The sequence below is a fragment of the Malaclemys terrapin genome, chromosome 6 (assembly GCF_027887155.1).
Source record: "Malaclemys terrapin pileata isolate rMalTer1 chromosome 6, rMalTer1.hap1, whole genome shotgun sequence".
NCBI lineage: Eukaryota > Metazoa > Chordata > Testudines > Emydidae > Malaclemys > Malaclemys terrapin.
Window position 1 is genome coordinate 65,822,369 of NC_071510.1, and position 18,578 is coordinate 65,840,946.

General features: G+C 47.6%; 1 protein-coding gene across 1 annotated transcript in view; it reads right to left on the bottom strand.

The window, feature by feature from the left end:
* Positions 1 to 18,578, bottom strand: part of MAN2A1 (mannosidase alpha class 2A member 1) — a 217,408-nt gene that overhangs the window by 120,532 nt on the left and 78,298 nt on the right. Inside the window, exon 9 of the mRNA XM_054031733.1 lies at positions 12,265 to 12,467. Within this exon, the coding sequence (XP_053887708.1) occupies positions 12,265 to 12,467 (203 nt within the window). The remainder of the gene's footprint in view (positions 1 to 12,264; positions 12,468 to 18,578) is intronic.

Below are 18,578 nucleotides of genomic sequence, written 5' to 3' on the forward strand. Positions count from 1 at the left end.
TGTCTGTCATTATGCGTACGTGATGATGCTTGATTAGTGGCAGGAAGTGACGGCACGCATTGCGAATAGCTCGAAGTTCTAGGACATTTATGTGCAGGGAGGTCTCGGTTGACGACCATAGCCCCTGTACTGTGTGGTGAGACATGTGTGCACCCCAGCCTGTCAGAGATGCATCGGTGGTCAGGGTGAGTGATGGAGCCTGCTGAAGAAACGGGACTCCAGAGCAGAGGTTGGAGTGAACGGTCCACCAATGTAGCGAATCTTTGACTCGAGCAAGTAGGGAGAGCGTCTTGTTTAAAGAGTGCATATTCGGTTTGTAGACCGTGGCCAGCCACGCTTGGAAGCACCTCATGTAGAGGCGTGCATTCTGGACGACAAAAGTGCACGAGGCCATGTGACCTAGTAGTTGTAGGCAGTCTCGGGCAGTTACCTGTGGACTGTTGCAAATGATTGTGGCCAGTTGGGTTATGGAGTTGAAGCGATCGGGTGGGAGAGATGCCAACCCCGTCCGGGAGTCGAGGTCTGCTCCTATGAACTGCAGTTGCTGGGTAGGGCGTAATGTGGATTTGTCTTTGTTTATTTGTAGGCCGAGAGATATGAAACAATCGACGGTGAGCTGTGTGAACCGGAGAGCCTCGTCGAATGTTGAAGCTTTGAGGAGGCAATCGTCGAGGTAAGGGAATACTATGACCCCTTGTTTCCTGAGGTAGGCAGTGACTACAGCTAGGAGTTTGGAAAAGACACGGGGGGCTGTGGACAGACCGAAGGGGAGTACCCTGTATTGGAAATGTGTCGAACCGAGGGTAAATCGAAGGAAGCGTCTGTGGGCTGGATGTATAGTGACATGGAAATAGGCATCTTGTAGGTCGAGGGCAGAAAACCAGTCGCCCTGCTCCAGCGCTGGGATTATGGTAGTGAGGGTAACCATCTTGAACTTTTGCTTTTTGACAAATTTGTTGAGCCGCCTGAGGTCGAGGATTGGTCGCCATCCCCCATTTTTCTTTTCTGTTAAGAAATAATGGGAGTAAAAACCCTTCCCTCTGTGTCGTTCTGTCACGATTTCTACTGCTCCCAGATGAAGGAGATGTTGCACTTCTTGGAGGAGTAGCTGCTCGTGAGAAGGGTCCCTGAAGAGGGACGGGGAGGGTGGGTGGGTGGGAGGCAAGGAGAGGAAGGGGATGACGTATCCAATCGTAACTACCTCTAAGACCCACTTGTTGGAGGTAATGTTCTTCCATTGATGGGAGAAAGGTCGTAGGCGGTGTCCAAAGATAGGTGTGTCGGCTGAAGTGGGGGCGTTGCTTTCTAAACCCTCGACCAAGGCTTCAAATCTGCCTATTAGTTGGCGGGGGTTGAGGTGCCCCTGCAGAATTTGGACGACGTCGCTGGAATCTTGGTCTTTGACGTTGTTGTTGTTCCTGCGGTCTATGGGAGTGTTGTGTGAATGCGGGATAACGTGGCCGGTGGTATGGTTGGTATCTATATTGCCATCTTCTAGTCGTAGGTGTCTGGAGACCTAGAGACCGGAGGGTTGTCCTTGAGTCCTTCATTGAATGAAGCACGTCGTTCGTGGTAGAAGCAAAAAGTTTGTCACCGTCGAAGGGAAGATCTTCAATGGTGCTTTGAACTTCTTGAGGAAAAAAAGAGGAGGAGAGCCATGAGCCCCGTCGCATGACTACTGCTGTAGCGGTCGATCTTGCTGCTGTGTTGGCTACATCGAGAGCGGTGCGTGATATGGCTTGTCCCTCGGAAACCATAGCTCTGAACTGTTGTTTTCTCTGTTCTGGAATGTCATCAATAAAGTCCATGAATTTATTATAGTTTTTGTGGTCGTATTTTGCCAGGACTGCAGTATAATTAGCTATACGAAATTGTAGGGTCGAGGATGCGTATACTTTGTGACCAAAAAGATCCAATCGTTTGCTGTCCTTGTTGGGTGGGGCGGAACGAGAATACTGTTGTCTAGCCCTCTGGTTCGCAGCGTCTACTACCAATGAGTTTGGTGCCGGGTGGGTAAAAAGGAATTCAGAGTCCTTTGGAGAAATAAAGTACTTCCTGTCTGCTTGCTTGCAGGTAGGTAGGCTTGTCGCTGGAGTCTGCCAGATGGACTTAGCGGGTTCTAAAAGGGCTGCGTTAATTGGTAATGCCCCCCTGGAGGAAGAAGGGGGCTGTAGGATGTTCGTTAGCTCATGTTGTTGTTCAGTGACTACCTCCAAGTTAATTCTCAAGTCACTGGCAACTCTTTTAAAGAGGTCCTGGAATTTTGCATAGTCATCCGACGGTGTCGGTGGAAGGGGAAGTAATGCTTCTTCAGGTGCTAGCTCCGGCTCTGCTGGAATAGGAGCAGGGCTAGGTTTATCCTGGAAGTGTGACTGTGTTGCCAGGTGTCTCGTGTCACTGGCATATTCGTCAGGGGGCGGCGCTGGATCGATGTTGCGCCTGGTCGAGTGGCCATGGCGCACGTATTCCCGAGGGTACGATGCCCATGGTGTCCAGTATTGCCATGGTGGTGGGTAGGGCATAGGTGGTGCCATCCAGGGGTTCACCCCCCAGGAGGCAGGGTCCTGAGAGTAGGATGAGGTAGTTTTCTTATAACCTCTATTGCCCGGGGTCTGGGGTTGGGAGTCTTGATATGGAGAAAAAACTCCCTGTGGATCTGTTTCCTCCTCACTGGAGGAAAGCTGCTCAGATCCTGACTCAGGCATTGGAGAAGAATATGCATTCATCAGGGGAGACTGCAGGATAGGTGATACCAGGAGATCTGCTGTCTGAGTAAAGTGAGGTAGTGAGGCTCCTGCGTGAGGTGAAAACTGAGCTGGGAGAGGCTGCCGTACAGGAGCATTCCTCCGATCGGGGGTTTTGCCTGTAACCTCCCTGTCAGACTGCACCACGGGGGTCGGTGCTGCGGTCGGTGCCGGGCGGGCAATATCAGCCTGCATGGGATCAGGCATGTTGTAGAATGTCGGCACCGCATCAGTCGCGGTGCCGAACGGTGCCGTAATAGAGGCAGGCAACTGGAAGCCTGATGCCTCGGCACCGGAGCCTCGCGCCGCCGCCGCAGCCTCAGGCGGCTTTTGCGCGGTTCCTGAAGAGCCCGGCTCATCAAAGTTGCTGAGGCGGGGAAACACAGGCAGGGAGACCGTTGATCTGCCTGGAGAGACTTTGTGCCTCATAGCCTTGCTTGGTGAAGAAGGGTGCCCCTTCTTTGTAGATTTTTTCAGTTTTTTTGAGGCGGGGGGGGGCTGTGGTGGGCAGCGGAGCCGGCTTCAGCGCCTGGGTCTGAAACTGACCCGATAGACTTTTGGAGGAGGAGCAGTTTAAGTTTAAGCTCCCTGTCCTTCCGTGCCCTGGAGCTGAGTTTACAGCAATGGGCACATTTTGGGGGAATGTGAGCTTCCCCCAAACATTTTATACACTTTGAGTGTCCATCTGATAGTGGGATAGCTTCTTTGCACGTAGCACAGCGCTTGAAGCCTGTGGAGCCCGGCATGGCCAAAGCGGCCGCGGCTGACAGGAAATTTTTTTTTTTTTTTTTTTTTTTTTTAAAACAGAGAAACGGGGTAGTTAACTACACTAACAAAGAAAACTGACAACAAACTAGTTACTAAAAGGGTAATTGTAGCAAGAGTGAGGGATTTCCTAATGAGTCTGCTGAGCTCCGTCTCAGGCCGGGGACGGTTGAGAAAGAACTGAGGAGACCGGCCACGCATGCGTACTATCAACCTAGATTCACAGTGGGGGGCAGCTTCTGAGCATGCATGGCCGCTATGAGTACTGCTGCAAAAATCTCCGGGCAAAGGCGCAGGGACGCACCAACACCTAGAGTGGAGCACCCACAGGGACATCTCTCGAAGAAGAATAATAGGTTTAAAAGCAAACGTGTTTAATCATTAATTTGCCCTGAGGACTTGGGATTTATTCGCAGCCAGTACAGCTACTGGAAAAGTCTGTAAACGTGTATGGGGATGGAACGGAAATCCTCCTGGGACATCTCAGTGAAACTCTCCTGGATGTACTCCCAAAGCCTTTGCAAAAGGTTTCTGGGGAGGGCAGCCTTATTCTGTCCTCCACGGTAGGACACTTTACCACACCAGGCCAGTAGCACATAGTCTGGAATCATTGCATAACAAAGCATGGCAGCATATGGTCCCGGTGTTTGCTGGCATTCAAGCAACATCCGTTCTTTATCTCTCTGTGTTATCCTCAGGAGAGTGATATCATTCATGGTCACCTGGTTGAAATAGGGGAATTTTATTAAGGGGACATTCAGAGGTGGCCGTTCCTGCTGCGCTGTTTGCCTGTGGCTGAACAGAAATCATCCCCGCTGTTAGCTGGGGTGAAGCGAACATCCCAGAGAATTGGGTGTGTGTGCGCGCGCGGGGGGGGGTTTAGTTGGGTTTGTGCTGCACATTAACCCAAAAACAGCAGCCTCTCCTTTTAAATGGCCAACCCATTTTAAATGGCCAAGCCAACAGGTGCTTGGTATGGGAAATGAGGGCGCTGCTGTTTGAAACCATTCCCACATGTTATGAAGGTTAAAGAAGCCAAAAGACTGTGGCTTACCATGTCTGCCTGCAAGCCGAATTCTGTTGCCCGCTGGCCCTGCATGTGTGATCTCTCACACCAAACCGGCAGGGCCTCAATATAAGAGGCTATGTAATGTTAACAGCTTGGTTCACCATGAAAGAAAGAGTCTACCCATTGTTCTCTAAAATGTATCTTTTTAAATACTCCTCTCCCTTTTTTTCCTCCTCAACGCTCCCCCTATCATCGCTAGCCTCTGGGATGGAGAAGATGAGAAGACGAAAAAAAAACGCACTAGCGATGAAATGTTCTCTAAGCTCATGCAGTCCTCCCAAACTGAAAGAGCCCAGCAGAATGCGTGGAGGCAGACAATGTTAGAGTGCAGGAAAGCACAAAATGAACGCGAGGACAGGAGGGACGCATGAGAGGACAGGCGGCGGGAGCAAGAGGAGAGGTGGTGTCACCATGATGAGAGGAGGCAGGAAGCAATGTTGAGGCTACTGGAGGATCAAACTGATATGCTCCGGCGTGTGGTTGAAGTGCAGGAAAGGCAGCAGGAGCACAGATCGCCACTGCAGCCCATGTGTAACCAACCATCCTCCTCCTCCAAGTTCCATAGCCTGCTCACCCAGACGCCCAAGAATGCAGTGGGGGGGGCCTCTGGGCACCCAACCACTTCACCCCAGAGGACTGCCCAAGCAACAGAAAGCGGGCATTCAATAAGTTTTGAAGTGCAGTGTGGCCTTGTCCTTCCCTCCTCCCCCACCTCCCCCCAGGCTACCTTGGCAGTTATCCCCCCATTTGTGTGATGAATTAATAAAGAATACATGGATTTGAAACAACAATGACTTTATTGCCTCTGCAAGCGGTGATCAAAGGGGGGAGGGCAGTTGGCTTACAGGGAAGTAGAGTGAACCAAGAAGGCTGGTTTTCATCAAGGAGAAAAATAGAACTTTCACACCGTAGCCTGGCCAGTCATGAAACCAGTTTTCAAAGCTTTTCTGATGCTCAGCGTGCCCTGCTGTGCTCTAACTGCCCTGGCATCTGGCTGCGCGTAATCAGTGGCAGGCGATTTGCCTCAACCTCCCACCCCGCCATAAACGTCTCCCCCTTACTTTTACAAATATTGTGGAGCACACAGCAAGCAGTAATAATGATGGGAATATTGGTTTCGCTGAGGTCTAACCGAATCAGTAAACTGCACCAGCGCGCATTTAAACGTCCAAATGCACATTCTACCACCATTCTGCACTTGCTCAGCCTATAGTTGAACAGCTCCTGACTACTGTCCAGGCTGCCTGTGTATGGCTTCATGAGCCATGGCATTAAGGGGTAGGCTGGGTCCCCAAGGATAACTATAGGCATTTCAACATCCCCAATGGTTATTTTCTGGTCTGGAAAGTAAGTCCCTTGCTGCAGCCGTTCACACCGACCAGAGTTCCTAGAGATGCAAGCATCATGAACCCTTCCCAGCCATCCCAAGTTGATGTTGGTGAAATGTCCCTTGTGATCCATCAGTGCTTGCAGCACCATTGAAAAGTACCCCTTTCGGTTTATGTACTCACTACCTTGGTGCTCCGGTCCCAAGATAGGGATATGCGTTCCGTCTATTGCCCCACCACAGTTAGGGAATCCCATTGCAGCAAAGCCAGCCATTATGGCCTGCACATTTCCCAGAGTCACTACCCTTGATAGCAGCAAGTCAAAGATCGCTTTGGCTACTTGGATCACAGCATCCCCCACAGTAGGTTTGCTCACTCCAAATTGCTTCCCGACTGACCAGTAGCTGTCTGGCGTTGCGAGCTTCCACAGGGCTATCGCCATTTGCTTCTCAACTGAGAGGGCTGCTCTCATCTTGGTATTCTTGCATGTCAGGGCAGGGGAAAGCAAGTCAAAGTTCCATGAAAGTGCCCTTACGCATGCGAAAGTTTCGCAACCACTGGGAATCATCCCAGACCTGCAACACTATGCGGTCCCACCAGTCTGTGCTTGTTTCCCGGGCCCAGAGTCGGCGTTCCACGGCATGAACTTGCCCTATTACCACCATGATGTCCAAATTGCCAGGGCCCGTGCTTTGAGAGTAGTCTGTGTCCATGTCCTCATCACTCTTGTCACCGCGCTGCCGTCGCCTCCGTGCCTGCTTTTGAAATTTCTGGTGCTGCATATACTGCAGGATAATGTGCATGGTTGTTTACAGTGCTCATAACTGCCGTGGTGATCTGAGCAGGCTCCGTGCTTGCCGTGGTATGGCGTCTGCAGGCGAGGAGAGCAGAGTGGCAGCGGAAGCGGTTGTTCGATGACGACAGTTTGCAGTCCTACTGCACCGTCTGCTGCCAGCAGCACCCAGGACACAACAGCGGTGGCTGAGCTGAGCTGGCTGCATGCTTGCCATGGTATGGAATCTTCATGGGAAGAAAAGGTGCCAAACGATTGTCTGCCGTTGCTCGCATGAAGTGAGCGGTGACTGACGACATGGCTTACAGAGTTGGCTTACAGGGAATTAAAATCAACAAAGGGGGTGGGTTTGCATCAAGGAGAAACACACACAACTGTCACACAGAAGCCTGGCCAGTCATGAAACTGGTTTTCAAAGCTGCTGTGATACACAGTGCACCTTGCTGTGCTCTTCTAATCATAAACAGCCTAGTCAGCAAACAGTGCCGGCGAGCTTTTAAACATCCAAAGGCACATTCTACTACCATTCTGCACTTGCTCAGCCTATAGTTGAACTGCTCCTTACTACTGCCCAGGCTTCATGAGCCATGGGAACAAGGGGTAGGCTGGGGTAGGTGCGACTGCATGGTGCTGCCAGCTGGAGAGCAGCCTGAGGCAGAAGCCTCCAGCTCGCATGATATTCCAGGCAGGACTGAATCTCCATGAGACGAAACTTAAAGAAGAGAATGACCTGGAGTCACTCCCATTTATGTCCAGGCGCCCCTGACAGACCTCACCGAGATCTGCCAGGAGCACCCAGGAGATGACGACGACGGCTAGCAGTCGTACTGCACCGTCTGCTGCCGCGAAGGCCAGGAGCTGCTGCTGTGTAGCAATGCAGTACCGCATCTGCCAGCAGCACCCAAGAGACATACGGTGATGGTGAGCTGAGTGTGCTCCATGCTTGCCGTGGCATGTCGTCTGCACGGGTAACCCAGGCAAAAACGTGAGAAATTATTGTTTGCCGTTGTTTTCACGGAGGGAGGGAGGGAAGCCTGATGGCATGTACCCAAAACCACCCACGACAATGTTTTTGCCCCATCAGGCATTGGGAGCTCAATCCAGAATTCTAATGAGTGGCGGAGACTGTGGGAACTATGGGATAGCTACCCACAGTGCAATGCTCCAAAAGTCAACGTTAGCCTCGGTACTGTGGACGCACTCCGCCGACTTAATGCACTTAGTGGGGACACACAATCTACTGTATGAAATCGATTTCTAAAAAATCAACTTCTATAAAATCGACGTAATTTCGTCGTGTAGACATACCCTAAGTGAGGAGTTACTGTAGGAGGCAGCAGTGGTACTGGCCAAAGCCACGGAAGAGGCAATGAAGATGACCGTATGTGGAAGCTGAGGGATGTACATGACCCTACAGCGGGTACCTAACAGGAGCTTCATTTGTATGAAATGGTGCTTGATAGAGCTGATGGAAGAGAAGATCCAAGGGTTGGAGATGCAAGTGGAAACTATGGTTGAGCTGTCATAACTATAAAGGGAAGGGTAACAGCTGTCCTGTGTACAGTACTATAAAATCCCTCCTGGCCAGAGACTCCAAAATCCTTTTCCCTGTAAAGGGTTAAGAAGCTCAGGTAACCTGGCTGGCATCTGACCCAAAGAACCAATAAGGGGACAAGATACTTTCAAATCTTGGGGGGGAAGGCTTTTGTTTGTGCTCTTTGTTTGGGAGTTCGCTCGCTCTTGGGACTGAGAGGGACCAGACATCAATCCAGGTTCTCCACATCTTTCTAAACAAGTCTCTCCTATTTCAAACTTGTAAGTAAATAGCCGGGCAAGGCATCTTAGTTTTACTTTGTTTTCTCAACTTGTAAATGTACCTTTTACTAGTGTTTATCTTTGTTTGCTGTACTTTGAACCTAAGACTAGAGGGGAGTCCTCTGAGCTCTTTAAGTTTGATTACCCTGTAAAGTTATTTTCCATACTGATTTTACAGAGATGATTTTTACCTTTTTCTTTAATTAAAAGCCTTCTTTTTAAGAACCTGATTGATTTTTCCTTGTTTTTAGATCCAAGGGGGTTGGATCTGTATTCACCAGGGAATTGGTGAAAGGTTTCTCAAGGCTTCCCAGGGAAGGGAATTAGCTTGAGATGGTGGCAGCGGACCAGAGCTAAGCTGGTAGTTAAGCTTAGAAGTCTTCATGCAGGCCCCCACATTTTGTACCCTAAAGTTCAAAGGGGGGGATACAGCCTTGACATGAGCTCTGAAGGGGGCTCAAGCAGATGATGGAGCAAAGGCAAGAGAAGGCTGAAGGGAAAAGTCAAGACTTGCAGATGCAAGCTGGACTGAAGAACTTGGTTGGGTATGGAAAGTGATCAGTGGAAGCATGTGACTACAAGAACCAGGCAGAGAAAAAGACCAGATAGTGAAGGAGAAATAGAGCTCAGGAACAGATTTGGTGAGTTGAAAATGAAGGGGCACAGCAGACTGTAACTGAAGGAGGGAGGGCAAGAGAAGAGCAGCTAGTCCTGTAAGAAGAGGAGAAGAGCCAATGGAGATACCGAGCCCCAGGAGGCTACAGAATGACTTGCAGAAGATTGCAAGGGAGAATAAAAGACAAGAGGACTCACAGCCAAAAAGAACAGGAGGAAGGCCAGAGAATCACACTATCATCAGGAAAAGGCAGGTCTACATGACTGGGGACTCCCTACTAAGAACAAGAGACAGGCCTGTCACCAGAGCTGACCCAGAGAACAGAAGGGTGCGTTGTCTTCTGGGAGCTAAGATACAGGATGTGGATCTGAGGCTGAAGAGGATCCTAATGGGAGCAGAAAATAATTCACTGATCATCATTCACGTGGGAACAAATGACACAGCTAGATTCTCGATGGAACGTATCTAGGGAGACCATGCCAGGCTGGGAAACGTGTAAGGAAATGGAGGCTCAAGTGATCTTCAGTGGGATTCTGCCTGTCCATAGAGGAGGAGAAAGAAGGCAAGACAAGATTATGATGATCAACAGATGGCTCAGGCAATGGTGCTATAAGGAGGGCTTTGGGATGTTTGTCCACTGGGAAACATTCATGGACAGAGGACAGTCCTCATGGGATGGACTCCACCTGAGTAGGGAGGGAAATAGACTTCTGGGAAGGAGGTTGACACAACTTATTAAAAGAGCTTTAAACTAGGAACTCAGGTGAAACTGTTGGGAGATACTCATGTAATCTCTATGCCTGATTTTAACATTAAGAGGGAGGAAAATCAAGTAAGAAAGGATACAGCAATGGAGAAAGGAACAGTACTGGTTAGAAGAATGGACATTAAGAGGAAGGATAGTGCTGATGCCCATCAGAGAGGAGACACTGGCAGTAGAATGACTGTAGCCAATCAAGTGAGAAATGTGGATGAAGCCAAGCAGGAACAATTATGATGATTATACACCAATGCAAGGAGCCTGGGTAACAAAATGGAGGAACTAAAACTACTGGTGCAGGAAGTGAAACCAGATATTATAGGGATAACAAACATGATGGAATAGTAGTCATGACTAGAGTATAGGTATTGAAGGGTAAGTTCTGTTCAGGAAAGACAGAAATAAAGGCAAAGGTGGTGGAGTAGCATTGTATATTAATGATGAGGTAGACTGTAAAGAAATGGAGTGGGTGAGGTTCTGTGGCCTGCAATGTGCAGGACATCAGCCTGGATGATCACGATGATTCCTTCTGGCCTTAAAGTCTGAGTCTACTAGTTCAAGCCTTATCAAGCCAGGTTGCTTCCAGGGTTCCTGCATCAGGACTGTTGAACCAAACATTCTAGACTGCAAAGGCTTGGTTCCTGAGAATTCTACCTTTGAACAAATGGCACCCCTTCTGGAAGAGAATCACACTTTCCTCTGCAATACTATCTACATCATCATCAAGATGTTCCTTCTGAATGTGGCAGCAGACATTACAACCTGCAAAGCCCTGTGAGATGCTTCCTTCAAGATGGCCAAGGTCACCCCCCATTATGCAAGTTCTTCTCTATTCAGAAGTGGTGTAACAGATCCTGAAACCCCTGAAAGATAACCCCCAAAATGGCCCTTCTAGAAGCCAAGATGTCTTCTGAGCAGTAGTCTTTTTGGAAGCAGGGTTCAGGTAGAAGCCAACAGGATTCAGAAGGTATGCGCCAATCCAAAAATCAATCCTTTCAGAGCCTGTGATGGGGTCCACAGATGGCTCTTCCCCCTACTCGCTCTGGAGATTAGCTCTTTTAAGGTACTGAGCCCTCCTCTCAGTCTCTTCACCAGTCCTCACCCCGGAGGCCCCTCTCACCCCAGGAGCTGCAGCTTCCTCTTCATGACTTGGCTCTTCAGCCAGGTCACTATGATCCTCCCTCCCAGGGTACCAACGTTTTTCAAAGTCTCTCTCCACACTAGCAGTCTCAGGCAGTTTTCAGCCCATGGTGCCACTCTCTCAGTGGCTGGCAGAGGAACCTGAGCCCACCCTCTACTCAGGGACCATCTAAGTCAGCAGCCAAGGTCTGTTCCCTTCTAGACTTTACTGCCTTTCCCTGAGCTCTTTCCTTACTATCTAGCACTCCCCACACAAACCCTGAGTTTGTCAGCCCCCCAACTGCCTCCTACCAGGGAGTAACTGTAGGGTACCTGTCTCTGCAGCCTCTCAACACTCCTCCCTTCTCCCAGGGAGCAACTGCAGACTTTCCCAGCAGTCCCCCTCTGCTTCCAATTTCTTGGCTTCATAAATCCAGCCAAGCTCCTTGCTCCTCAGCTGGGCTCCCCTCCTTCAGTCATGGGATTACTTAGCCACCTCATTTCCCCTCAGCACTGGTCTATCATACTAATTAGCCATCTTCTCAATCTGCATTAACTTTTTCAGGGCAAGTGTGGGGTAAACACCCCATCACAGAGCCCTAATTGCAACTAGATCTGCTTTCAGTGCCCCTTGTAGCTATTGGGAACAGCCAAGTAACTGCCAAAGAGAAGTACCTGACTAATGATACAGGTCCTCAAGTACTTCCTGCCTCATTTTAAAGAGATTCCAAAGAGCTCTCATAACTTCACTGGGCACACAAATACCCTTGACTACTTCAGATTTGAATGTCATGGCAAAATTCATTCCTTTCATCTCCCTGCCCAAAAAGTCAAGCATTCCAGAAAATGACAGATCTGACAGCAATCAACATAATTATTCAAGTCCCATCTACAGAGACAAGGATCAAGAATACATTTGCTAGTTTCATGGTATTCAAAGTGACTGGTAACTTCCATGGTATCTTAAAACAATTAAATTATAGGTGGAACTTTTTACAAAAAACTGTTTAGATTGACAAATATCCCATATATTTGTGATTCCATTAAAATGCCACAGCCATATTTCTTCTTCTACAGAGATTATGACAAAGTCTAAATGTTGATGTCAGTTATATTTTTCCTAGTGAAATATGAACCTTAACTATAGTATAATGAAAATAAGCTTCAGAGTTTATTTGAAAAGGACATTTGATATCTCTGCAGTATTAGACAAACAAACATTTACACGATACATGTATCAGATGACTATACCTACCTTAAATAGGATTCCAGAACTCTATCTAGTCTTTTGTAGAAGGGTCGTGATGTAAAGTATCCACTCCAATAATGATTATCTCTGTCTGCATATGTGAAGAAATCTCCACTCAGAACAGGAAAAACTGAATTGCTGTTCTTTTCCTCCAAATTACCTGCTTTGCGCAGAGCCTCAAAATAATCTGATAAAGTCCCAAACTGGGCCTGAAACAAAATTATAAGAACTGTTCACGTGACTGACAGATTTCCATTTTCTTAGTTTAGAAATTTAGGGTTGAAGTGTATGAACATGGTGGCTTTAAATAGGTACTTCAGTATGCCTTCTGCAAGTAAGGTCATCACAGAAATATTGTTTTAAATAAAGAAGCTTAAAAATTTCCCTTGACACCTTTGATTCAGGGTTAACAAATATATCCCATCAGTAACTATTTCCAACTCACAAAATGAAAACTACCTTTTGTGTTTCCAAGTATAAAAACATTCTCTGTAAAGCAGCAACAGTTTAATCAAGAGTCAGATGAACAAAATAAGTTTTTCATTTCTCTTATAGGCACATATCAGGGACTTGAGCAAATCTAGGCTTCAGCTGTAAGAAAACTGTCCTACATTTCTCTTGTCTCTCTAAAAGCTGCCTATTGGAGTTCAGTAATCCAGCATCCAGTAATCCAGTTTATGTAGATGTCTGAAGAGATTACCTCTCATATAATGAAACAAAAGCACCATTTTTTCCTTGATTCATTGTTTTCAGTTTTATTAGCTATACTGTGTCACAGCACAAAGTTTCTGTTATGCTTTCAAAGCTATTTATAGATCATGAATAAAACCAACTAACATTTGCTTTCAAAGGCCTTCTGCATTTTTCTTCAAAAGTATGCTGACACAAAACAGTTACATTTTTATTCAAACTTAGTGTTGGAAACAGGAAACTGAAAATAAGTCTAAAACCCTTATGTTTAGTTTTAAGTGTAGTTGTTTTAAAGAGATAGTTGAGCAAACTGGAGTTTGAATCACACAAAAAATTATGATAAATGGAGAGGGAACAGCATGGAGACATAAGACAAGCAACCTTCTTATGATCAACTGAGAATTTATACACTTGAAATAACACAATAATTAAAAAGGCAGTACTACACAAATAAGGAGCTTTATAAATCAATCCTTTCATAATGTTTATATTAAAATATGGAAACAAGACTTTTTCACAACCTTAAGTTAACTGGCAAGTAAGGTGTACTATTGTGAAAATAATGGTGTCCAGTTTGGGCGTTTTGAAAAAGGTATTTGCAAATGAGTGATTTTGAATTAGTCTTCTTACACTAACGTCTTTTGTTTTCTAAGCTTGCTTGTTTTATGATATGTACTTCAGTAAATTCACACTGGAAAAAGATAAAATCTCTTAGAAGTACAGTAGTTCAATGTGGACGTTTTTGGTCAGTCAGGCCTTTTACTTTTAATTTCTTTGTTATTCAACTCAACTAACGAACACCTAAAAATCTTTCATTGTGAGAATTACACATCCAGTATCCTTCCTTTCATTTATGATTTACATTTATTTTTTTTTTAGGTTTAGGAATGACAATACAGTTATAAAATTAGGCTAAATCAATATTCATTGTCAACTCCCAGAACCAGGGCCGGTTCTAGGCACCAGTTGAGCAAGCAGGTGGTTGGGGCAGCCAAGGGAAAGGGGTGGCACGTCGGGCTCTTCGGCGGCAATTCGGCGGAGGGTCCCTGTCTCTCTCGGAGGGAAGGACCTGCAGCCGAAGAAGAAAGCGGCACGGTGGAGCTGCCACCGATCGCATCTTTTTTTCCCCCCCCTCGCCGCTTGGGGCGGCAAAAACCCTGGAGCCGGCCCTGCACTGAACCCAGTATATGCCTGATGCTGCACCACTAAAAGCAACAGGAGTTTTACTCTTGACACCAATGGACACAAGAACAAGCACATTGCATGTAAGCAAATGAACAGTCCAACTATAGGGAGGATCAGCCACCTCGGACACTTTCATGTGCATTGATAGTGCTTCTACCGCACCACAGGATTTACAGATCTCATAGCTCAGTGTGATTTTGCTATGTTGCCCACTAAGAAAGAGATGGTAAGGATTACTAATTAATGTTTATTTTAGTATGTGTACTTGCCTGAGAATTATGCTAGTACAATTTATCTTTCTGCAGGCATATCACTTGTTCACAAATCTATTACATGTTTAAGTTTTAGCCTGCTCAACTATTAGTATCAAAGATATAAAAACTCAGTTAAAAAAAAAAAATCAACACTTAAAGGAAAGCGGGACCACCAAATATTTTCAAATCATTAAACACCTATACTCACTTTCAAAGTGCCATACACAGCTTTTATTTGAGAAACCATAAAGAACTTACTTTAACAGACAAAGAATAGCTGAAAATTACTATATAGCAAAGTCTTTCATATAGAAGGTAGTTTAGCATCTCTCAAACAAGGAAATTGTTGCTGAACTGCATGGGAATGAGTGAGACACAAAAAGCGCACATTCCAAGAAGTCCGGAAGCAAGAATTTACTCACCTTGTGCAGTAACGATGGTTCTTCGATATATGTCCCCCTATGGGTGCTCCACTATAGGTATGCTTGGGTCCCTGCACTGCTGATCAAAGAACTTTGGTAGCAGCGTCTGTTAGTCCCGCACATGCGCTGTCCCTCCTTGCGCCCCGCCAACGGAGGTGGGTGGGTTGTGGAGCACCCAGAGGGACACACATCTTGAAGAATCATCATTACTGCATAAGGTCAGTAGCTTCTTTGAGTAGTGTCCCAATGGGTGCTCCACTGTAGGGGACTCCCAAGCAGTATCCCCACTGAAGGGCTGGAGATTCAAAGTTCGGTCAGTTACAGATGACAATTCTCTGGAGCAAAAGATTGAATCAGAGGCAGAGTCCCCATTGATCGCATAATGTTCTGCAAAGGTATAGACTGACACCCAAGTCATCGTTCAACAGGTTTCTGAGATAAGGACATTCTTGAGGAAGATGATGGATATGGAGATGACCTTGTGGAGTGTGCATGAATACCAGTTGGAGATGTTATGTTGCAAACCTGATAACATTGCTTAATGCTGTTCGAGACCCATTTGGAGAGCCTCTGGGCTGATACTGCTGAGCCCTTGGATCTTTTTGAAATAGAAAGGAAAAGCTTGGGAGACTTCCTAAGAGCCTTCGTCCTATCCAGATAAAGGCCAGAGCTCTCCTAAGGCCTAACACATGTAGCATAGCCTCCCTGTAATAACGGTGAAGCTTAGGGTTAAAAACTAAAAAGGTGGATCAGTTGGTTTACATGAAAAGGGGAAGTCAGCTAGGGTTTGAACTTCGTGTGTGGTCTGAGTGTGAACTTGTCCCAAAAGAATACTGTGTAGGGGGGATATGCCATCAGAACTGCTATTTGCCCTATTCTCCTAGACGGACAGCCAATCAGAGAAGGGCTTATTGGGAGCCAATCAGAGCCCAGATTGGAGGCAGCCAATCAGAGCCAGGCTCAGCCCTATAAAAAGACTGCTCAGGGAGGGAGCAGACAGTCTGCCCCCAGCCTTTGAGAGGGGAAGGTCTGTCTCCAGAGCGGAGAGACCAGCACCAGGGACAACACAGTGCTGGGCAGGCCCGGAGGAGCAGAAGGGAACACCAGCCCGGTGTCCGTCAGGCTGCAGGCCTTGAGGGGAAGGGCCTAGCCGGTGCGAGGGGCCGAAGGGGAAGCAGCCCAGGGACGTGGACAGACGGAGGAAGAGAAGGAGGGCAGGACGGCTGCCACTAGAGGGTCCCTGGGTTGGGACCCAGAGTAGTGGGCGGGCCTGGGTCCCCCCCTTCCCTTACACCTGGCCGATGGGAGTGACCGTCTTGGGCTCTACCAACCCCCTGCCAAGAGGGGTGTGACTTTGAAGGTGCAGTTGCCCACATTGGCTGGGGTGCAGAGACACAGCTGATAGTCCATCCTTGCCCCCTTCCAGGAGGGGCGGGGGTCAAAGGGGCACTGCCGGAGGGCAGTGGCTCGAAGAGGACGCCGCAAGTTGGGAACAATGCGGGCCCACATGCCAACCAAGGGCGAGACGACAGACAGGACACCACCAGGATGGGGCGCTCCACTGGACTGAGCTAATTCCCGGAGTCACCAGCAGGAGGCACTGTGGTGGTGAGTCCCAACCTTGTCAGAGGTACCAAGTCTGTCTTGGCCAGGTGGGAGCAATCAGTATGACATGTGCTCCTTCTCTTTTTATTTTCAATAGGACTTTTGACAGTAGGGGAAATGGGGAAAAAGCATAGAGAAGGTCCTTGGCCCACAGAAGGAGGGGAGAATCACCCAGAGAGTGCTGTATTATCCCTGCTTTGGAGAAGTAGTGTGGACATTTCCTGCTCAGGGAAGTGGTGAACAGGTTTGTGGTATGTATACCCCACTGCCTGAATAGGTCATGAAGCACCACTGGGTTTATCTCCCATTCATGGTCATGTGGGAACTTATGACAGACTGTCTGCATCGAATTTTGTATGCCAGGAAGGTAGGCTGTTGACCGTGTCATATTATGGGAGATGCATCTGTTCCATAACTTTAGTGCTTCTGCACAGAGGGACAGTGACCTGGCTCCTCCTCATTGTTTTATGTAATACATATAAGCTATGTTGTCTGTTAGGACTCTCGTGTGTTCCCTTGATCAGCAAGAGAAATAGGTGAAGGCACTCCTGACAGCCTTGAGCAAGAGGAGGTCAATGTGGAGAGATGTCTCCACGGATGACATTTTGCCTTGTGTTGGAAGGTCGTTTAGATGTGCGCTCCATCCTCTGAGGGATGCATCGGCAGTGAGAAGTAACAATGGGAAGTTTGCAAAAAGGGGATCCCTTTGCAAACATTTGCTGGGTTTTTCCACCAGTCCGGGGAGCTTTTGACCTTGGTGGGCAGCAACAGAGATTTGTCTGGTCTCTCTCTGGTCAGTACATCAAGCTGAACCACATCTGGAGACACGTGAAGCCTGGCATGAGGTATCCCTGCTGCACCAGCTGCCATATGCCCCAAGAGTTGGAGGCAGTGGCTGGCTGATATTTGGGGGCTCTTTTGTACTGTTTAAGTATGGTCAAGGAGAGGAACTTGTGCTGGGGTAGGAGTGCTTTGGCCTGTAACAAGTCAAAGTCGGCCCCTATGAATTCCAGGCACTGTACTAGGGTGAGAGTAGATTTCTGGCTGTTGATCTATAAGCCCAGTTCTGTGAACAAATCTATTGTGGTTTTGATAACCCAGTGAGCCTCATTGAAGTAGCGGGCTCTGAGGAGGAAATCATCCAAGTACGGGTAGACCATGAACCCTGGGATGGTATGTGAGTGGCCACTATTGACAGAACCTTGGAGAATCCCCTCAGAGTCGATAGCCCAGTTTCCTATTCCAATGCTGGAATAAACATTGCTAGAGTGACCTTCTTGAATTTTTGAGCTGTGATTAACGTTTTGAGTGCTCAGAGATCTAGCATGGGTCTCCAACCTCTCTTCTCCTAGAGCATTAGGAAATAGTGACAGTAAAAAACACTTTGCCTCATAGATGCTGAGGTACTGGATTCATGGCTCCTAAGTGGAGTAGGCAATCTCTTATGTAAACTCTCGTGAGAAGAGTTCCTGAAGGGGGATGAGGAAGGATGCTGAGGTGGGGGGGGGGGGAGGGGAAGAGGATAAAGTTAAAAAAACATCTCCATGAACCATCAGTCTGATGTTATGTGTTCCCAAGTGCTGCAGAACATTGTCATAATTTGTCATTAAGACTTGATCATTTGTTATTCAAAACTGCAAAGTGGCAGAGGAGTAGGCCTTTCTCCCGAAGCGGTCCAAGCATTTCCAATCCTTAGCATAGGGGGACGGATCTCATTCGGTGCTGGCGGCCGCGGGATTTTACCATGTCCACAACGATGGAGTCGGGGGGAGGGTCAGAAAGAAGATATTCCTAGGCAGGATGTAATATTTTTTATAGACCCATTTACAAGTAGGCATCGCCAATGCTGGGATTTGACATAGTTTTTGTGGGGTCAAGGAGACCCCTCATTGATGGGGAAGACTATTCTGGAGGAGAGGGAGGAGTATAGGAGGTTCAAGGAGTTTGTGGTGAGTGTCCTTGACATCCTCCAGGGGTATCTGCAACTCTTTTGCCAAGACCTGGAAGAGCCAGAAATAATCAGCTAAGAATGACTGCCTCATCTGGAGGAAGATATGTTGGTTCTTGGAGTAACCTCTTCCTCCATACCACCCTCCTGTTCCTCTATAATCTCCTCTGGAGGTTCTGGATACCATAGTCAAGGGAGAATGTCTCAGGGGCTCAT